General features: G+C 40.4%; 1 protein-coding gene across 7 annotated transcripts in view; it reads left to right on the forward strand.

Moving 5' to 3' along the window:
* bcas3 (BCAS3 microtubule associated cell migration factor) overlaps window positions 1–22,797 on the forward strand; it is a 380,835-nt gene that overhangs the window by 13,747 nt on the left and 344,291 nt on the right. For all 7 annotated transcript variants that reach the window (XM_044202927.1, XM_044202928.1, XM_044202933.1 and 4 more), the window contains exons 6-7: window positions 1,775–1,856; window positions 8,685–8,757. In XM_044202927.1, the coding sequence (XP_044058862.1) occupies window positions 1,775–1,856; window positions 8,685–8,757 (155 nt within the window). The remainder of the gene's footprint in view (window positions 1–1,774; window positions 1,857–8,684; window positions 8,758–22,797) is intronic.

Consider the following 22,797-nt stretch of genomic DNA (forward strand, 5'->3'; position numbering starts at 1 on the left):
ATTAAGTCAGATTATCAGGCTAGAAATGTGTGTAGGCCTTTAGCACTGAGTATTTAAAACTGTTAAGTACTTCAAATTGGCATTGAATGCTTGGTCAGATTCTTAGTCTTGTTTACCCTTTCTTGGATTAGATATCCTGATTAAAATAACACATTTTGTAACTGTAGACTGTATTTTCTGAAGGCAAAGTTCTTGTACTGCTGACTGTAGTGATTAAACAATGATGCATTTTAGCGTTTTGTAGAGAAACATTTTTTCATTATTCCTTGAAACTTGGGTATCATATTAGCACTAGCATCACAACATTTCTAACAAAACCCAGCCCTACACACAACCAGGCTTTTAGAGATACTGAGGTCATAAGTCACTCCAACCAAATCCTCAGCACTCTCAGAAAATTTAGACTAGAAACAGGACATCATCTGAACTTTTTATAGTTTATCTGTTTAGTTAACTGTGCAATTATACTTTCTGTAATCTGTTATTCTGGGGGGAGGAATGCAGACGCCTTTATTTTTTGGCCTAATAGAAGTCATATTTAAACCTTTAGTCCAGAAATACCAGAATCAGCTTATAAAATACCCACCACGTGTATGTTTGTAAACTCCCCTGTGGTTGTGGGACACCCATAAATTCACCAAAAGTAAATGTCTGTCACAATCAAAGAGCAAGGTCATCTTCCAGACACCTGGTTTTGCACTGCCATACAAAAACATTATATAAGGGGTACATTCATAACAGAAGAGGTGGAAATGCAAGTTTCTACACCAGTATTAGATGTAGTAGACCAGAATGCAATGCAGCCACAAGATGTGTTTTGAGTAATGGGTGTGGCCACACAATGATGGACATGCCCAAATGTTCAGTAGTTGACTTGTTACCATGACAGCAAAAAATTCATGGAGTGGTCAAAGGGCATTTTGGGAAAAAGAGAAAATCAGTACAAGTATGGACATGAAAAGTGGGTACAGCCAAAACATAATTTACAACATCTAATCAAAACCTGTTGAACAGACATGACAGACATCATCTAACATTTAGTCTGGTGGAAGTAAAGGTGAATGATTTGAACATTCAGTTAGACCTCTCACCTTTATCCTTTTATGATCATGCAATCAAAAACAGAAGGTTATCTTGGGACATTGGAAGATCTGTTGGAAACACTGGTGAGAAGGTTTCTTATGTTTACAGTCAGACTGGGACAGAGACATCATGGCATTTACCTGTATCCCCAACCCTTCCTTGTTGGCTCTGTAACAGAAAGTGTAGGGCGGCTAGCTTGCATTGCGATACCACTGGGCCTTTTATTCTGTGCTCAGTAGATTTTACTTTGTGGTTGCTGGAACTTCACCGGACCAATTATTTTTCTTACAGTGTGAACAAATACATTTTTTTCCTTGTGCTTTTGTTGTTCTGCAGAAATCTCCCTAGGCTTATTATTATTATTACTTTATTTTGCAGAGCACAGAAAAAAGCATACTTCTCCCAAGGTGTACTTATTAAGACCAAATACAGGTGGTGTTTCCTGACACACACTTTACATCAGACAGCAAAAGACAGGAAATGATGCCCTTAAAAAGTGATACCTGTGAATACAGTAGGTCATGTGGCCACAGGTAGACATCATCTCTGGATTGCCTAATGCCTGAATATGTGGTAAAAGCTTAACTTTAACTCTAATGTGGGTCTGTATCATTGAGTGCAAATGTCTCTTTTCTCTGATGGACCAGATATGTGAATTTCTACATTATCTTTAATTTTCAATTTCTTTCAGTTGGCAGGGGAAGCCCAAGAACTGTTCTCGGTGCGCCATGGTCCTGTGCGAGCTGCTCGCATTCTGCCAGCTCCTCATATCAGTGAGTATCTTCAGTACCTTAACCTTGCCTGAATATGATACAACAAACTCCAAAGCACACACTGCATATTCTAACTTCAAATGAGGCTTTGATCAGTATATCAGCATATTGTTTTAAATTGGTAATATTGTTGACCTCTCACTAGAGACTAGAGACTATTTTACTTCATAATAACACCCTTGTCAGTTGAAATAAATTTGATATTTTAAAGGAATAGTTCAACATTTTGTGAAACATTTTACTCGCTTTCTTGCCCAGAGTTAGATAACAAGATGGATGCCACTCTCATGTCTCTACGGTAAATGTGGGAGGGATATGGCCGAAATACCTGTTTGTACTTATAAACACATTTTCTTCTGAAGTCTTCTGAAGTGTCTTTTCAGGATAATTTAAAAAAACCCAACACTTTGGTTAACTTAATTTCGGCATTCAAGGTCGACACTTAAAATTACATTTTGCATGGCACATCTTAATGCAGTTTTGGTTTGTGGGGATTTTAAGTGGTGCTATTTCATTAAAATTAAAGAGTGCTCAATCTACGATTAGTGTTGGCCTGCTCTTAGTCAGTAGTGGCAAGACTCTGAAGTCAGTGCTTTCTTGCTTCCAAATCTCTGGTGGAAACTTCTCACTGTGCCTTCACTGTTCTGTTAGTGTTCTCTCTCTTTCTCACTCCTCTAATCTAAATCTTCTCTTTAAGTTGTATGGATGCTATTTTCATTCTCTGTTTACATTTGTTAATTGTACCTATACGACGTCTTTTCCCAGAATTTTTCTTTCTCATACTGTATCTGGTGCTGTCTAATGTCTTTTTAGATTCGCCAAAACATTAAAATGAATCAATCTTTTATTTGTCAGTCTGTCTTAAAACAGTAAAGGCTGCCATTTTTTCAGCATAATTAAATGGTTATGCAGGGAGACATTAAATAGAAGAGGAAAAGATACCAATTCTTCTATCAGTAAACAACAATGTAATGTCAGAAGACATGTTGCATTAATAGTAAGTGGCAAAAGTAATTCTGGGAAAGTAGGAAATCAACTAATGTATGCAGAAGTCAACAAGAAAGGACGGAGAACTGTGGGTACATTAAGTATTAGATTACCACAGACCATCATTAATTAACCCCTGGAATCCATTGAATATAACAAATTGATGATATGTAGGAGAATAAGAGTATTTGAGAATGGATGCCTTCAGTATCTGACTGGTTTCGTTCTCTCCCATCCTCTTCTACTCTTAAGCTTTTTATTCACCCTCATATTATTCCCTCCATGTTCCCATGACCTTTAAAGGAGCCGATCAGTACATTTCCATCCACATGTTTTTATGCACATTTTCAATTTGTGCATAAACTGAATGGAAATGACGGAAATAATAAAAAAAAAGTCAAAAAATCACAAAAACGTTTTTACGCTTGGCTGAGAAGTTTTGAATTGATAAAAAGAAAATTCAATAAAGCGCAATGGAAATAGAGTTAACAAATAAATTATAATGGATCAGAAAACAAGTCAGTATCTTTGCGTCATGCAGTGCGACACATCTTGCAACATAGTTGCCATAACAGTCTGACAAGCATGATAGCAAGAAAGGCTGACCAAAAATAAGGATTTCACAAACTCAAAAAATGAAGCACACATACAATCATTGTTTAATCAGGACTTAATATACCATGCCATCCATCTTTGTTAGAATTTCAACCTGAATCCTCTCGTTATTATGCCATTATGTCTATTCTGAGGATGACATAAAAAAAAAAACTGAAAACCTCCGAATGTGTTGTGGATCTCAAAAACTCACTCTCAGTCGATCTGAAAAAACTGAAGAACTCTGCAGAAAGTGGTGTGAACTGTGGGGTTAATTGTACAGGTGTATAACCTGTAAAGGTGCCCAGCAGCTGGCATTAAGCACTGAGAGCTCCTCTGAGCTCCTGGTGGCCTGTCTTTAGTGTAGTCTGAATGATAAAGACTATCCCAGCACAGCACTATACCTAGCTGTGATTCATAGTGGCTGGGACCCAACAGTTGTAGTATGCTGACAATGTCACTGTCTTGTAATAGCTCACTAACTAACTTAATGGTTCCATCATTTAGGAAGTACAATTCTTAGTGACAGCTAGGGCTTAAAGGTCCAGTATGTAGGATTTAGTGGCATCTAGCGGTGAAATTGCTTTCTGCATTCACTTGAATACCGCTCACCTCACCCTCTCCTTCCAAGTGTGTAGGAGAAACTATGCACTCAAACAAAGGAGCTGAGCCAAAATAGAAGACACACTCTATTTGTCCTCAAGATAACGTGGAGCGTAGCTAGTTATGCTTCCACGCTATCTGGTTCGTTTGAGATGTGTGTATATGTATGTGTAAAGGTGTGTGGGTTAGTGGAGCAGAAAGAGAAAGAAAAGCACATCAAGTAAGGCACAAGAAATCTCAAATGCCGTGGCAGAGAACAATAGCTGTCCCTTTATCACACAAGAACCCAGCAGCAAACTTTCATTCAACAGCCGTGTTACTGGACTTTGGTCTGGTAAAGCACAGTTATTAGCTTCCACAGTGGCTAAAGCGAACACAGTTAAATGATCCAACGTGGTGTGGTACCGACACAAAATGGAACGTGCTAAACACAAAGAAAAACACACAGTAAAACAGGACGCGGCGGTCCGCTATTTTCCAAGATAAGCACAGCACAATTCACAACAATGAAGCTTAGATGAAATCACACACAATTATAAAATCTATCACTGCCCAGACACAAGCCTCTTACTTGAGATCGCTCTTGATAGCGATTTAATGCGTCAGTCTATCTGGTTGTCCGGTAAAATCCTCTCAAGTCTTGGAGCCTGGTCTACGCTGTCGGCGGTTCTGACGGCGGAACTGTTCCTTCGAGTGGCATTGGAGGAGAGCAGTAGTCTACTTTTGGTGGGTAGAGAGAGCGCTGTGGTCTTTCTCTCCGTGAAGAAGCGGTAAAACCTGACTCTTCCTTCTGCAGGTACGGGATCGTTATGAGGAATAATGATCACGATCCAAAAGTGTGTTCAGCAAACACAAAGCAGTCTGTTGCTCGTCCAGCAAGATAAGACTTTCCTAGGAAAATTAAAGTTCACATGATGTGGCTTCCTGTAGTAACAGGGTTACAGTGGGAAAAGACGTCGGACAGTCGGTTGCACCACGCTGTATTGCACGTCCCATCCAATAGGAATCCAGTGTTTTGATTCAACTGAGATCTCGCATTAGATTCAGTTGACATCTTGCGCTTGGGTGCGAATTAATGGCTGGTAGAAATTTGGCGCCGTTCTACTGTCTGGCCTTTTGTTTCTCATTCAGGCTTCGGGTCAAGGCTTTGTCCTTCCCAACTATGCCGCTGTCTCTGTTCTCCACACGTGGCGTTGTGAGGCCCAACACTGTTCAAATGTCATGTGGTTTAATCAGGATGGTGTGGGTGTGTTAGACTGCTCTTGACTGACATCTCTCAGACCTTCCAATTACTTTTACTTTTGCACCTGTTTGGTTGACAGATCATTCTAATTGGTTTGTGAAGTAGTGACCTTGTGTAATTCCACCCAACCTGAACCTGAGGAGAGGTCTCATCAGACACAATAAGTGGAAACACCTGTGTAGTTCGACAGGGCCTTTATTTTATATGCGTAATTATGCTCTGCATCCTCATCACTTAACACTCATGTGACCAACAAACACTGAAGTGACTAGTTTGTTGCCACACCTAGAGATGTGCTGAAACTATGTTGTTTGTGTAATTGTCAGACAAATACAGTTTTTATACAGGGTAACTTCTTAGATATGCATTGCTGTGAATGGCCTTGTAGCGAGAGGATGGACTTGGCACTGAGAGTTGCTACATCAGGAAAATATTGTCTGAAGTGTGTCAACATTTTAAGAAGTTGGAGGACAAACATTACCCATGTGAAAATCATAGTCATTTTTTTCTCATCCCTAAATAACATTGTAAACTGCAAAAATAATTCTAAAGTAATTCTTTAACTGAAAAGAATATTGATATTGATTTTAAATCCTTATAGTTGAATTCTACTTGTTTCACATGTTTTGAAATGCCATCATGGCTAATCATTGTTGATTCCCTCTGGCACAAATGAAAATTACAGGACACCGTATGAACATAGATATTTTTGAGAATGGATATATTGAATACTGCTTTCAAATAAAAGTAGTCCTCCCTTATCTGTTCAGCAAAATGTATTGCCCAAGTCCTAAAGATTTACATAAGTTGCACTTATTGATTGTGTATCTCAACTAAATGTTTGTAAACAACCCCAAATCTTTCTGCTTTCATACAAAAGAGTGATTTCAGCTCCTTTTTAAAGAAACAATGCATACCAAGTTATATATTAAAATTTGTGCTTCCACAACTGCTTATCTGAATCTTGTTTCCACATTTCATTATCATATTAACTGGTGTATCAAATAGTCACAATGATGACAAACAAATGTTTCACTGGTTCCACTGTCTTTTTCAGACACTGGAAATTTGAATGCTGTATGAATGCCAGTGTTCATACCCTAAAAGCTATGGTGCAAATGGTTTAGTTCTTCCACTGATTAGATCCTTTCCAGACATGAAGTTTAAATTTCATCTCTGCAGGTGTCAATCAGTGCTGTGAAAGCTGCCATATAGCCCCGCTGCTTTGTGGCATTTTTTCGATGAGAAAATCGCCTTCTTGTTCTTCTTCCGTGTTCCGGTCTTTTGGCAGATTTCAACAACACACAATGGCAGCATTTGAAGAGCGCTGGAAGTGGATGAAAGCAAACCACAGTAATAAGAAGCAGCAGATAGCCCCGACACATGAGGGGAGCAATTCTCTCAGCAGAAAATAAATATGAATTGTACTACTGGAGGGATGGACACTGATTGCAATCTGCTAGGGCGCAAACAGTGTTGTACTGTAGTGAGCCATTAAAAGGCCAATTGTCTGGGTTGCGAGGCTGTGTGTGGGTGGACTTAGAAAGACCCGAAAATAGGTGTTGATTATAATAAGACAAGGTTCCCCTTTCCTAGAATAGAGAGGGAAGTACTGGTTTTCCAAAGGAAGTAAATGTGTTTATCCACATCCTCTCTGGAGTTTACAACCTATGATATTCCGTTGTCTTGGAAAATGAGGCTACACTGTTCCTTTGATTGATATATATATATATATATATATATATATATAAAATAATATGTACTGTACTGATGGGTGCATCCCCTCTGTTACATTGAAACATGTTACATTGAAACATGCAAAAGTCCACATGGAAGTCAGCAGTACTTGCTTCAATTACTGTCCATTACAGTAGTAATCAAATCAAAAGTCTCTCTATTCATTAAATGTTGCATTTTTTCCCAGGAAGTTTATTTAGTAAATGTGCCATTTCACTAAGTCTCAGAGAGTCATTTATGTTACGGCTCAATATCTTGACTGGGAATGATGTCTGATGACAGATACATGAAAGAAAAAAGCACCCTGTCGGGAGTGTTAAAGGCTGGTAGGGAAGGCACATTTGCTCTCACGCCATACCACAGGAACTTGTGCTGATTACTGTCAAGCCTCAAATTACAGTCCTCTAAAGGGTAACATCTTCATCAGTCTAAGCGCCCCCATTCCCTCAATCCCCTGATCCTCCATCCGTCTTCAAGAATGAGACAATCAGGGAAAATATAGGATCAGTGCACTTAATGCAACATGTTTTCTCTTCAATTTTATAAATATGCCTGCTAGGTTTTTACTATGCTGTAATTCCACCCTAAAAGCCCAAAACAAACAAGGAGATAGAAGAAAGAAAATCGTACTCCCTTTTGCATCATTCAGGAGATTTCTCCAGCTCATTTCAGTCGTGTCATGTCACTTATTTTTTTGTTAGCCTTTTCAGCCCTATAAACAAGAAAGTCTGCCCCGATTTACTGAGTGAGTGAGTAATGAAGTTTCACCATTGTTTGGTTGAGTTTTGGAGTTTCCCATTGGCCGTTGCTCTTGAATAGGTGTGAACTAAATATAATTCTGACTCTATTCATGAACATACTTTGTCGCCGTTATACAATCCCTGTAATGAATGTATTTGGAACGACAAATGTATTCTAAAGTAATGAAGATTGTAGTGATTTAATGCCATGTTCTATAGATGCCTGTTTGAACTTTTGTATTCAACAAAGTGAGAAAAAAACAAACCTTCGAAGTCGTCCATCTTGAAATGAAAAGCCCCGAGCAGGCAGTGGGCGCCTAGTCTCAAAAACTGGGAGATGCCACACAATTCGCACTGCGACGACTTACGAACTCTACGCAAGAGGAACGATAATGTCACTTTTGGCGCGCACCCTCACGCTGGGGACACTGTGTCAAGCAAAAACAAAGCTTTACAGCGAGCTGCGGGCAGTCTTAAATTACGTCCTCAGGAGCACAATGACCATACATGGTTCAGCCATATACTAGGTTTCGACCTAGCCTTGTTTTTTTTTTCCCTTAAAGTTTCCTTTGAAAAGCTCACACAGTAGAGGATCAATAAAAGGTAGAGCACCAAAGTCTTTACAGTAGTGGATTCCATGTTTTTGGCTAGTGAGGATAGTGGTCCACTAACTTGGAAAATAAGGCCTGATTTAGGGAAAATAAATCTCCATTCATCAAAAATGTTTCATGACCATAATTGAATTACAGGGCAACAGTAGTAATGTAATCAGCACGTTTCCTGTCATGGTAATAGGCTGCCTGTTGAATGAGGGTGGGCAGCACTAGAGCCCTCACATGTTCGTTTAAAGAATGTCCCTCTTTGTTGTGTGCAGATCATGCTGTTTCTCATCTGCCTCTTTCTATGACTCCTCTTCCTCCTCAGGTCCTCTGAAGACGGACAGTTTTGCTGACAAGAGGCCACTGCTAGGGGTTTGCAAGAGCACAGGGTCCTCTGGGTGAGTTCATGCATCATAATAAAGCTGACCTCAAGTTCTGCATGTGTAAGAATCCAACCAAACAGTAAAGCAATTGGCGTCAATGATTAGCACACCATCAACCAGATGTGACTTACTACTACTGCAATTATATTGGCTGGAATGGAACTCTTAAATGTTTTGAGGTCACTAATATACATCTTTATTGCAATCTTGGCCAATTGTGTCTAAATATTGGTAGTATGACTAATAAGTTAATAAGTATTAGTTAATAAAAAAATGTAAACATTTTCAAACAAAAATTTAAAAATGGATTAAAATTAACAATTAAATAGACACCACGATTTCCCCAATACATGTAGTAATTAAGGCAAACATGCCTTTGGGTTATATGGCTTATCTGAAGCATATAAATTGAAAACACAAAGGGGCCTTAAATTAAACCACAAGGGTAATGAGTGTTGAAGAATGGGAGTTTCCAATTGTGATATAATTTGTCATTTTTAAGTTAAGTGCCTCGTCTATTAAATCAGGACACCTTGTTTGTGCATTATAAGAGCAGCTAAAAAAAGTCAGTAACTAGTGACTGGTTAGGCCAAAATCAAGTCCTTTCCCCAATTTCAGTCTAGCAATTAAGCACATTTTGAAATAATGAATTTGTGAGTGAATTTAACAACTAAACTTGATATTGCTGTCCTGGTTAAGCTCTTGTAGAACGGTAAAAACTAGGGGTGTCCCAATAAAGAGTCCTTTAATATTGGGGATCTGCCGATACCAAGTCCAATCCAGTATTTACCTAAATGTTGATTAAGTATATACAGTGGTGTGAAAAAGTGTTTGCCCCCTTCCTGATTTCTTATTTTTTTGCATGTTTGTCACACTTAAATGTTTCAGATCATCAAACTAATTTAAATATTAGTCAAAGATAACACAAGTAAACACAAAATGCAGTTTTTAATTGAAGGTTGTTATTATTAAGGGAAAACAAAATCCAAACCTACATGGCCCTGTGTGAAAAAGTGATTGCTCCCTAAACCTAATAACTGGTTGGGCCACCCTTAGCAGCAACAACTGCAGCATCTCAATAGGATTCAGGTCAGGACTTTGACTAGGCCACTCCAAAGTCTTCAGTTTGTTCTTCTTCAGCCATTCAGAGGTGGACTTGCTGGTGTGTTTTGGATCATTGTCCTGCTGCAGAATCCAAGTTCGCTTCAGCTTGAGGTCACGAACAGATGGCTGGACATTCTCCTTCAGGAGTTTTGGTAGACAGCAGAATTCATGGTTCCATTTATCACAGCAAGTCTTCCAGGTCCTGAAGCAGCAAAACAGCCCCAGACCATCACACTACCACCACCATATTTTACTGTTGGTATGATGTTCTTTTTCTGAAATGCAGTGTTACTTTTACGCCAGATGTAATGGGACACACATCTTCCAAAAAGTTCAACTTTTGTCTCGTCAGTCCACAGAGTATTTTCCCAAAAGTCATGGGGATCATCAAGACTTTTGGGAAAATACTCTGTAGACAAAAATTGAACTGTCAAAACAAAAATTGTCCTCTCTCTGCTCTGCTTGTGTGTGTAGCTCAGCCCAGCCCTTGGTCAAACAGATACACAGACTTGCAGCTCTTTATACATCCATGACACAGTCAGCAAGTAGAGGAGAGCGAAGGAGACGAAGAGCGAAGTAACCTGGTCTCTACGTTTTTATAGAGTCCCAGATTTTAGTTCATGAGAAATCACAGGAAGTCCTCTCTCCCCTTAGCACAGTGTAGCGTTCAGGCCCAGTCAAAACAATGCAGTTTAGCTGGCTTATCCAGCGCCAGCCACATGTGTAAAATATAGCGACTGTGGATGAGAAGAGAGTTGACTGCTGGAAGTCATAGATGTATTTGAGTTTATGTTCTGTTTGACAAATTGCTATTAAACACATTCAGTGAGGATTTGAATTGCTATTTTTATTCTCAATTCTTATCATTTTGGCGCTGGTGATTTTCCTTTGGCGCTGACTAAAACCTCTTTGGGGGGGGCGCCACAAATTCCTCTATGCAGGAAAAACCCTGAGAATGACAGGAGGCCAGAAGGAGAGAAACTAAAGCAACCTCTATGTGGTGTTCCTTCCTTCCATCCTCACGAAATTTTGTCTTTAAAAAGTGCAGAAGGGAGTGGAAAGAGTTTTACTCTTTGCAGTGTTATGAAGTACAAATCCTACATCTGAAAGTAATTTTCTGTTAATAATAAGAGGCATCAAAGGACAGACTTCTTGTTATGAACCCTTCACATCCACCCAACTGGAGCTGAGCTGAGCTGACTGTGATTCATGGATTCTTAATGGCACTATGGTTGGAATGCGAGTAGTACCTGAATGCCCCATAGGCAGACAGAAAGGAGATTAAACAGATGTGTAGATCCGTGGGATTTACAGAGTTGGGACTTGGAATGGCATGTCTTAGTTTATTGATAGAAAGTTAATTTTAAAAGTGACAGACCCCAAGGCATCTTGTACTCGCCTCTCCTTACCCAGTCCATGCCTTCCCCTCTTCTCCCCTCTTCCCCCCTCCTCCATTTACTTATGCTGCTCTTCCAGAGCAACACAAAATTTAACTCAATATATCACTCCCCGGAAATGAAATAAGGAAGTCTGTCTTCAGCTGGCTCTTGATGGAGACCACCTTCTTGATGTTTTCCAGGGACTGCTGTCCCTTTTTCTCTGACGCCGTTGCTGTTGCTTCTGCTTTTCCTATGTCCTCACTGACACTGAGACGGGCAGCGTTTTGACGGTTTGGCGAATCATTCAGGCGTCACTCGACACTAATGCTTAAAACATGCACTGTGTTGAAAAGCAGAAACCCTGACCTCTGGCTGAATGGCACAGCCTGGTTCTTCCCACTACAGAAGTGCTTGGTAAATAACACTCTGGTCAAAGACGAGAAGGAAAAAGGCTTCCGGGTGCGGCACAGTACTTTCCATTGGGCCTGTTCATAAACTTACTAAGGTCCTCACACAATTTTTAGCATATAATCATTTTGAAATAACAGCTTTTGTTAACCACCAAAAAGGATGCCGTCTTGACACTTAAATGGAAAACAGATTGGAGCCTTGGCCGCTACAGCGGTGCTGGTTTAGAAGTTGGTTCAGTCAGCTCTAGGCTTAGATTACAAGATTTGCAAATTAAAGGAAAACCAGAGAAGGGAAAAAGCATGTGTGCTGAAGCCCTGTACTTGTGGATTTCCAGGCAGGCACACTCAACATAATTTTATCAATGGAAAGGATTATGCGTTAAGTCCAAACAATGTATGGATCCAGTGATTTTCTTGACAGTAAAGCTACATATGCGTCCCTTTCACTCTCTGCACCAGTGCCAGTGGGCTTTGGGAATTAGTAAAGAATGCTGGTGCCATTGCAAACCTTGGTATGTCTGCTCACAATTCTGGAAAGGATTTGTGTTTCCTTCCCCTACTTGCTGTTGTTATTATTTTCAGTCATTTTAATTACATCCACAGGTATTAAAATTCTGGGAGATTTAAGGCTGCTCTCTCTCAATGAATGTAAATTTTATGGCCAAGACGGAGGCAACGTAACTGTTTGTGGGTGTTTGAGTGCACACACTTCTTGGGCTAAAGTTCAGTGAAGAATAAGCGTGCTTTGTTCTCCAGAGTTTGGGAACTGTCAGTGACATTTCCAACCTCCAGCTACGCCCTCACAACATCTCCAGATGCTGAGAGGATGTGGTCCGTCTTTCTTTTAACCAATATAGTCTTCTTTCACCGTGCAGATTACTACTGGATGTGCTATTTCAGGGTCCTGGCTAATACGGATGGATATTCTCAGCAGATATATATGGTCACCATTGAGGCCATGGATACTTTTATCTGCTCCATGCCATGAATGGTATCACTGTCATTCCCTTATCATACTTTCATTTTTATTTTTTAAGGGTTCTCCATTTGCCAATCCCAAAGGCACTGTCAACTTGTCATACATTCTAAATTTTTCTTCCATTTTGTAACATGTTTTCATTGCATCATTTATGATGTTCATGATTACTGAAACTTTGTGGAATCTAATAGCAGTCAAAGTGTTAATCCTGGGGTACTATGAAGTATGAAGTCTGCATTGTGGATTTGGCAAAACGTGAAGACTGGTGGTCACATCAAGTGCATTTTAATTTATACAGATCCCATTGTTTTTCCATTTGGAACAAAGGTGTAATTTCCACTAGCAGTAATGTGACAGTGTCTTATCTGCAGGAAATAAATTACAAGACAAGAAACTTGTTTTCAGCCACAGCCATAAACAGACAGGCTTATACTGGAAGCACATTGAGTATTTTAATTAGAGGATAATCCACCTTTTTTTTCTTTTCAAAAATATGCTACACAGAGTCTGTTTTTCTGCAAACACTTCTAGGTGTTGCCGATAAGGTTGAAAATGTCCCATATTAATGATGGAATGAAGTGATCTGTCTCTCAAAGAAATCTGGGCTTTGCTTCTCCTTATTTCCCCAGAAGCACTGGAAATCTGTGACAATGAGTTTATTCACTCTACAGCTGAAAGGATTAGTTGATTACTCAATTAGTCGATCGACAGCAAACGAATCTGCAACTATTTTGATAATCGATTAATCGTTGAAGTCATTTACTGAGTATAAATACCAAACATTCTATAGTCTCAGCTTCTCAAATTTAAGGAATCGCTGCTTTTCTTTGTCTTATATGATAGTCAGGTTGGGGTTTAGCAAATGTAATTGTGAGAAATTTTGTATTTTAACTATTTTCTGATAATTTATAGACCATTTTTAAGACCAATTTATAGACCAAAAAATGTATCTATTTATTAAGAGAAAATGATCAGCAGATTAATTGATAATGAAAGTGATCGTTAGTTGCAGCCCAAGTTCACTGATAAATTTTTCTCTATTCCTCTACCTGGCAATCTAACCAACCTCAGTATTTTACTGTTGTGCGTGTTACACACTGATCAAAGTTCATGAACTTCACAAGTCCAAAGACAAAAGGCAAAACATAGAGAATAAAACAAATCATTTATCAGTTGTAGTAATTGTTTAAATCCTTGTCCTAATCCTAAACCTGTGAAAATGTCATTGCATTTCATTCAATTGAAGCAAAAAATGAGATGATGGTACATAATGAAATCTCCTCCGGTACCCAGATGTGGTGTTGCAGAAACTTATCTAACTTGAGTTATTACACGGCTTTGTTGAATACTTGATTCTGATTGGTCAATTAGAGCATTCTATGGTCTGTTACTTCCGAAGAGCAGGCCGCTGCTATGGACGCAGTTCTGATCGTAGACTCTGGAGTCCAATCATATCAATCCACAGAGTCCTGTGGCAAAAAAAATGTTAAAATAATTTTTAAATCAGTTCAATTAATATTTGGTGTCAAATTATTGATTTCTTTAGTAAGTATCCGTGTAATAAGCGGGATAATGTACAGCGAGCCTGTCAATATGGTGAAATTAACCCCTTCAGGGTGATTCTAGTGCTGCATTACCCTGTTGGGGTTAATTTCGCAATAATGACCAGGTCACTGTACATTATCCCTTACTTAATCTTGCTTCCTGTGAACATCATTTTTGCTTTTACAGTCTTTCAACATTGTGGATCTACCTTAAGAGCAATTCAATATTATTGTAATTTATCTGTTGTAGATTTTGTTTTACCTAGGCTCGCTCTCATGATGTGTGCTTTCTAGAAGGCCTTCTGACATGAGCAAGATATTGACAAAACTGCCCTGTGCTGTCTCAACCATTGGGAGCTATAGGTACTTAATGGAGTGGAGATAACTGTGTTGGACACTGTGCGTTTTCTTTAAGTGAATCGATAACAACAGCCAATTTCAGGACAGAGAAAATGTGCCCAACCTAACCTTGTCAGCATGGGAGAAGAGCATATTTGGTCAAATTATATTATGGGTCTGGCAATGTTTCCGAATATTTCATACATGACCAAGTGCCCTTGGTTTTTCTATTCCCATAAAGTCTATTTATTTTAACTTTGCTAAATCAGTAAGGGGTTTTGCCTAAATTCAGTCATCTTAAAAAGTTTATGTTCTTAGAGAAATTAAATGTGACAATTTTATTGAGCAAGCTGGTCATTTTTATAGCCCAATTATCACTGCATACACTGTCTAAAGGCAGTTGACAGATGGAGTTGAGTCTCTGCATCTTTGCAGTCACATTGTAAAGCAGACCCAGAAAGTCCCCAACAGTATAAAAACTGTGTTGCATAGATAGTTCTTGGACAATGATGAATGGTACTGATATTGGAACCAACAGATTCCAATCAAACCAAACCCAAGCATTCCATGTTTGCACAGTAAATGTACAAAGGGCTTCAGACTTTAACCATCTCTCCATTTTCTCTTTGAGAGGCATCAGACTGATAATATCCGTACAAGCTTGTGTCACATTGGCAACATAATTTCATACTATATTTAAATCTGCTTAAAATCGTGTAGTGAAATAACGCTGGTTATTAAATACATGGTTGCGAGCAACAAATTCCACTTAGCTCACACAAACACACTAACACACACACACACACACACACACACACACACACACACACACACACACACACACACACAAACACATTTGATGGCAAAAGTCCATTGTGGCACTAAGCCCTTGTGTTTCAGTGCATTTTCATGGCGGGTTTTGCTCTGTGGACCGGATGTATCCGTCTTCTAAAGTGTATTAAAGGGAAATCATCAAGCATTTGTATAAAACGAGCTACCAGATTAAGGGGATTTGGAGAAGTGATGCTTTTTATCCACCATGAGGTTATGGTGTTCTTCACTGTCACATTATGACCACCCACGGGTACACACACACACACGCTCATGCTATCGAAGACTAGTGCATGTGTAGAGTAGACTCTAGCATTAGTGACTCAGGGAAGTGATCCTGGTAACTCAGTATATATTTAATTTGCACTTTTACTGTCATCATAGTTTGTTGTGAAGCTGTATTGATTGTATTCATGATGATCTCAATGTTCAGAAAGAATGTTATATAAGAACAGAATCCACAGGCACTAGTGATCTTTTCCTCCTGGTCTCCAAACTTTGTCTTCAATTTGTGGGCAGGAATGTCATGTTCTCCACTGAAAAAATGGTTTTGATGTAATCGTTCCTGGACCCTTTTGTCATGCCCCTGCATGGAAATGAGAGTGGCTGTAATCTGGTCTTCCACTTCCCCTTTTTCATTGCCCCACACACGCACACATACATACACACTTGTTCAGTGCATAGGCAGAGCTTCGGGGCCCAGGCTTCACTCCGGAGCGTTTATTTTGACTTGCATGTCTGTTTTATGTCTGTCGAAAATGTGTTCTGCCTCGCCAGTTTTCCCCCTTCAAATAGGAAGTCAGATTAAACTCAGTAGTATTGGAAGTGGTGCATATAAACACAACCGACAGCCAGAATGATTAGTAATGACTTTTCAAACGTTTACCACAACCCCATTCCCTAAACCAGGCCTCTGTGGTCAAAACAATTAATATTTTATTTTACTAGAGTTTAAACTTACGCTTGCCCTTTACTTTGAACTAAGTATGTAGCGATACTAATGTAATTTTCTTCCAGTGTTGGATGAAAGATAAAGGCACATTGGCTTGGTTAAGTAAGACTGATGGTTCTATATTTATCTAGTATCTCTAAGAAATCAGTCTTAAGTGGCCAAAATCATCTGAAGCATTTTAGGTCCTACTTTCAGGTTTAGGAGTAAACATTTTATCTTAATTTAGGAAATTACTCCCATCTCTTTTAATATTTAGGAGAGCTCCAGAGGTGACCTAACCTGTTGGGAGAAGGCAGAGATATTCTGTGGGAGGAGAGATATTTATTGATGACAATGAGGTTATTAAAAGATAGAGATTTTTAGCCAAGTTAGTGGTGTGGCTCTAGGGATGGCGATGTCAATCTGTCAGTTGGTCCATCATCTTGGTCCAGGCTTAAAAATCCCCAGAGGATGAATCCTACTGACAACCTTTTCTCTAGCGCCACCAGCAGGTTTACATTGTTGGTTCAGAGTGAAATGTCTCAACAACTTTTGGATGGATTGCCATGAAATTTTGTACAGATGTTAATGGAGCGCAGAGAATGAATCTTAATGACTTTGGTTGTCCTCTGACTTTTCATTTAACCACCACCAGCAGGCCAATATTTTCACTTATCCAGTGAAATACCTGAACATCTACTTGACTTGATCGGCACAAAATTTTGTAAAGATATTCATGGTTCCCATAGGATGAATCCGAATGACTAAGGTGATCCCCTGACGTTTCCTCTAACACCACCATTTGTTTGTTCATTGAAATTTCTCAACAAATATTGGATTGATTGCCATGAAATTTGGTACACATTCATGTCCCCCTCGAATTGCATTAACTTTTGTGATCCTCTGACTTTTCATTTAGTGTCATCATCAGGTAAACATTCTAATTTGTCCAATACTTTGGTTTTAATACCTGCAAACCTAATGACATTCCAATTAGCCTCTGCTGTACTTTGTATTAATGCTAATTAGCAAGTGTTAGCATGCAGACGCTGTGCCAAAGTACAGCCTCACAGAGCTGCTAGCATGGCTGTAAACTCTTGTCTTGTTTTTACTGATGTTTTGCGGAATGCAAAAGAAAGCACATGCTCACACTGTGTGGTCCTTGCAACCTTATACGGCACAGGGAAAATGTAGCTGTACAACAGTGTTGATTTGGGTCTGTGACAGCCAACCATTTTGGCAGCAATAAATCAAACTTTGAACTTACAACACCTCAGAAAATGCGCAGATTCATTCATTTCTCCACCACTCAATGTGAAGTTATGGAAAAACAAGCTGCATTCATACAAATTGTGGGTCTTTCATTTATTAATTTATTAATTTAAAGTTACAGATAGCGGAGCTATATTGAAGAGAGATGTTCATATTATTACGGTGTATTCTCCAACCCTAGGTGACATTATAGAGATACATAATTTTGCTTTTAAGGAGATGTAAGTTAGCTGGAGGTGCAGTTGAAAGGTGAATTGGACAGTGAAAGAGAAGAGTCCATAGCCCACACAGGACTTGCAACATCATCACTTCGTGTGCAATACTGTACAATAGATGCATGATGACTATCATAGGCTAGGCAGTTTAAATCAGTGTGATAGGGCTGACTTGCATAGGTCTGACTAGGATATGTCGCATAGCTGAATCAAATTATCAGCGGTTCCAAATTGTATCTACATTTATTGTTTAAGCCACTTGAGTGGCTCGCAGGTGCCTGAAGCAAATTACTTATTGGTATTGGTATGAGATATAAGCCTTTTATTTTGGCATCATATTTTTGCATATATAACCTAGATAGCCTAGTCACCTATATTATTTGGCTATCTACATAAAGCACATAAAAATGCTTCTGTTTTCAGTGTTACAATTTTACCACTGTCTAAACTCCAAACTGCAACTCTCAGGAAAACTACAATATGTCATCATAATTTCTACTTTGTGGGTGAGAGTGTCGTAAAACAGCAACGTCCTCCTTAGTCATTGTAGGTGTTTCCAGTCAGTATGTTAACTTAAAGCACGATTCCTACGAGTGGTTCTGAGATGTTTGATAAATGTGGACCCTGAGATGTTTGATAAATGTGGGCCCTGAGATGTTTGATAAATGTGGGCCCTGATTTAGCTAAGCTTTTACCATGTACTGTGCCCATTCTCTGAGCCAGGACACTATGATAGTGCATACATATACAAAATAGACTGTGGGGATACTATTGGTATTTAGCATGCAGTCATCCTGTCATGGATTTACTTTCCTTCTGGTCCCCTAAGAGCATCTGCAGATTACTTCTTTGATCAGCCCTTCTCATGCAGACTGGAGGGCCATATAACTCAAAATCTACCATGACAAGAAAACCTGTGCCTTTACAGCTTGTAGAATTATTAGGCTTTTTTCCATTAACCAGTCGGACCTCTTGTGTCTTCTATCGCAGTTCTGCTAATCTTTCTTGGCTACAGTATGAGACGGGTGTAAAGGTAAAACTTCAGTTGTTTACTCATTGCTCTGACATGCAATTTTTAGTGGAGGAAGATGGCAGTAGGTGGGTTGGTGGGGTTATTGAGAGTATCTTGAACCTCCCAGTGGGTGGGGAGTTTTTTTGTAAAGGCTGGAAAGTGAGTTGTGAGAGCCAGAATTCTTAGCACCTGATGAAATAATAATTAAGTCATTCGCATTGTTACACATAAATATTGTATCCGGCCTTCAAGCTTTCCTCTAACTTGTATCCTTATGCACAAGCAGATACAAGGCAAAGTTAACTCGTCACAGAAGACAGAACTCCTCCATGACCAGATGTTTCTTGTGTCAAGTGCTTCCACTTAACTTAGACAGAAAATTGGCACACAAGGCTAAAATGGCTAAAATTGGATCTAATGCAAGCTTTGGTTTGGGTAATGAATATTAATATCCACTTCAGTGCTGTCAAAGGAAGAAGAAATGAGCTGGATTTATGGACTGCATATACATAAATTCCCATGTTGAATTTCTTTTCATTGTTACACTATTTATTGTTGGGTAGTTCCTAAAGTTACAAGACTGATATTTTTTTACTCTTGTCTTACCTTTCTTTGTAGCCAGTACAGTCAGATTTAATGGTTTTGTTTGCCATTTTGCTCACTTCTAACTATTATGTGATGCTTAATACATAAACACTAAGAATGAGTAAGAATCTGTACATACACACACACACACACCCTTCACACACACAGGGTAGTGTGTTTCTAAAATGCTGGCCATTATACTGTATCTGCAGTATTAAACAGTGAAGGAAATGTATTTCTGGCAGCTCTGCAGACATGGAGCTGTGGTTGAACTTTTTACCCTAATTACTTTCCTACTAATGCCTGCAGCTTGCCGGAATCACTGTGGCTCCCTCCAGGCCCCCAGCAGGCTCTGATGTGGCCAGCTTTTGTTGTGTATGGGGGGGATGGGTTTAAGATGGGAATGAGAGGAGTGGGAGTAAGAAACAAAACAAATAACAGGAGGGAGTAGGGAAAGAATGTTCCAATACAGTTTTTATTCCAGTTGTCATTGAATTGTACATGCAGATATTATGGTCCATGCACACATGGACAAGAGGTCCTTAAAGTGCTAAGAAAACGTGAACATTTATACAGTAAACATAACATAACATAAATACAGTATACAGTGTATATACTGTATATATAAAATTCCATGACAACTGGGCAAACTCAATCTTGTGATATGATCGAAAGCTCCAGAACAGCTACTAAATGTACCTCGAAAATATGTTTTGAATGTCAACTATATATATATATATATACACAAATGCTACAGCAAGGGGGAGCCAGGACAACAGGTCAGAGGAGAGCCAACGGTGGCTCCCCAACTGGAGATTGGGTACAAAGCCCCAACAAGTGCAATCACGCTGAACGAGGCAGCGACTGACCTGAAAGATCCCTACCACAACCATCACTGAAACCAATGAGCTGATATACGCCTCAGCAGCAGTGATCCTCGAGATGCTTGGCTATAAGAGTAACCATGGGAGCCATGAGAAACAGTACCCACCATGGAAAAGAAGGCTGGAGGCAAAAATCAAAACTGCCAAACAAAGGCTCCAAGCCTTGGCCAGCTGCCTAAAGAGGTACACGAGAGATAATGAAGCCAGAAGAATGGACCGGTTGTTTGCAACTCAACCTACGAAAGTGTACACTCAATGGCAGGGCAGACCCACCAAGGCTGGAAACTGAACAGTACTGGAAAAGTATATGGGAGAGGGAATCATCACACAACAGCAATGCACAGTGGCTAGTGGCTCTGAGAGAGGACCACAGCAACCTCCCTGAACAGAATCCAGTCACCATCACAGTGGCAGACATCCAAGTCTCAGGTATGAAAAACTGGACAGCACCGGGCCCTGATCCACACCTACTGGCTAAAGAAGCTCACTGCACTCCACGAGGAACTAGCAGCACAAATGAACCAGCTGCTAAGGGATGGGACGCACCCTGAATGGCTTACCGAAGGGCGTACAATCCTGATCCTGAAGAATCCCGCAAAGGGTACAGTCCCATCCAACTATCGGCCAATAACCTGTCTCTCCACAACATGGAAGCTCATGTCAGGCATCATTGCGGCTAAGATAAGTGGACACATGGATCAATACATGAGCAAAGCACAGAAGGGCATAGGCAAAGGAGCCAAACACCAACTCCTGGTTGACAGAACAGCCACCCAAGACTGCAGAACCCGACACACCAACCTGTGCACTGCCTGGATTGATTACAAGACAGCATATGACTCAGTGCCACACACATGGATCACTGAATGCTTGGAGATGTACAACATCAACAGGACTCTAAGAGACTTCATTGCAAACTCGATGAGGCTGTGGAAAACCACCCTTGAGGCCAATGGCAAGCCACTTGCACAAGTATCCATCAAATGTGGCATATACCAAGGAGACCTATGCCCCACTGCTGTTCTGCATAGGTCTTAACCCCCTCAGCCAAATAATCAACAAGACTGGCTATGGATACCGACTCAGGAATGGGGCCACCATCAGTCACCTCCTCTACATGGATGACATCAAGCTATATGCTAAGAGCAAGCGGGACATCGACTCACTGATCCACACCACCAGGATCTACAGCTCTGACATTGGGATGTCATTCGGGCTTGAGAAGTGCAGTCGAATGGTGACGAAGAGAGGGAAGGTAGTCCACACAGAAGGGGTCTCACTCCCAGAAAGAACAATAGCAGACATTGAGGATGGTTACAAGTACATCAAAGATAAGGCCCCAACAGATGACGTGCTCAGTGAATGTCTCAGGCAATGGGGAACAGAGGAAGAGGTGCTGGAGGAGGGACCATCATGGGAGGACAAACCCCTACATGGGATGTACCACTGGAACATAACTGAAGTGGCTGATATCAAGAAATCCTACCAATGGCTAGAGCGGGCTGGACTGAAGGACAGCACAGAGGCACTCATCATGGCTGCACAGATGCAGGCCGTGAGCACTAGAGCAATAGAGGCCCAGATCTACCACACCAGACAAGACCCAAGGTGTAGGCTGTGCAAAGAGGCCCCTGAGACAATCCAGCACATAACTGCAGGGTGTAAGAAGCTGGCAGGGAAAGCATACATGGAGCGCCATAACCAAGTGGCTGGCATAGTGTACGGGAACATCTGCACAGAGTATGGACTGGAAACCCCCAGGTCAAAATGGGAAACACCTGAAAAAGGTGGTAGAGAATGACTGAGCCAAGATCCTGTGGGACTTCCAGATTCAGACTGACAGAATGGTAATGGCGAACCAACCAGACATCGTGGTGGTGGACAAACAGTAGAGGAAAGCCGTTGTGGTTGACGTGGCAATACCAAGTGATGGCAACATCAGGAAAAAGGAACATGAGAAACTAGAGAAATACCAAGGGCTCAGAGAAGAGCTGGAGAAGGCTTGGAAGGTGAAGGCGACAGTGGTGCCCGTGGTCATCGGAGCACTCGTGGCAGTGACCCCCAAACTGGAGGAGTGGCTACAGCAGATCCCTGGAAGAACACCAAACATCTCGGCCCAGAAAAGTGCAGTACTAGGAACAGCAAAGATACTGCGCAGAACCCTCAAGCTCGAACCCGAGCTCGAAGGATGAGACCACCCGCGGAGGGTGAAGGACGAAGTTTTTTTATATTGTTCAGTTTCCAGCCTTGGTGGGTCTGCTCTGCTGTTATTATCCTGCCATTGAGCGTACACTTTCGCAGGTTGATATGCGAACAGCCGGTTTATTCTTCTGGCTTCATTATCTCTCATGTACCTCTTTAGGCGGCTGGCCAAGGCTTGGAGCCTTTGTTTGGCAGTTTCGAGTGCTTCAGGTATGGGCATCTGTTTGTACTGCTTGAGTACTTGCTTTCTCTTTGCACCTCTCTCAGCCTCTGTCAGTTGGCTCACTTCTCTCCGGGCCTCCTTGATTTTATATTTTTATATATATATATATATATATATATATATATATATATATATATATATATAT

Source organism: Siniperca chuatsi, linkage group LG7 (genome assembly GCF_020085105.1).
Source record: "Siniperca chuatsi isolate FFG_IHB_CAS linkage group LG7, ASM2008510v1, whole genome shotgun sequence".
Lineage (NCBI taxonomy): Eukaryota > Metazoa > Chordata > Actinopteri > Centrarchiformes > Sinipercidae > Siniperca > Siniperca chuatsi.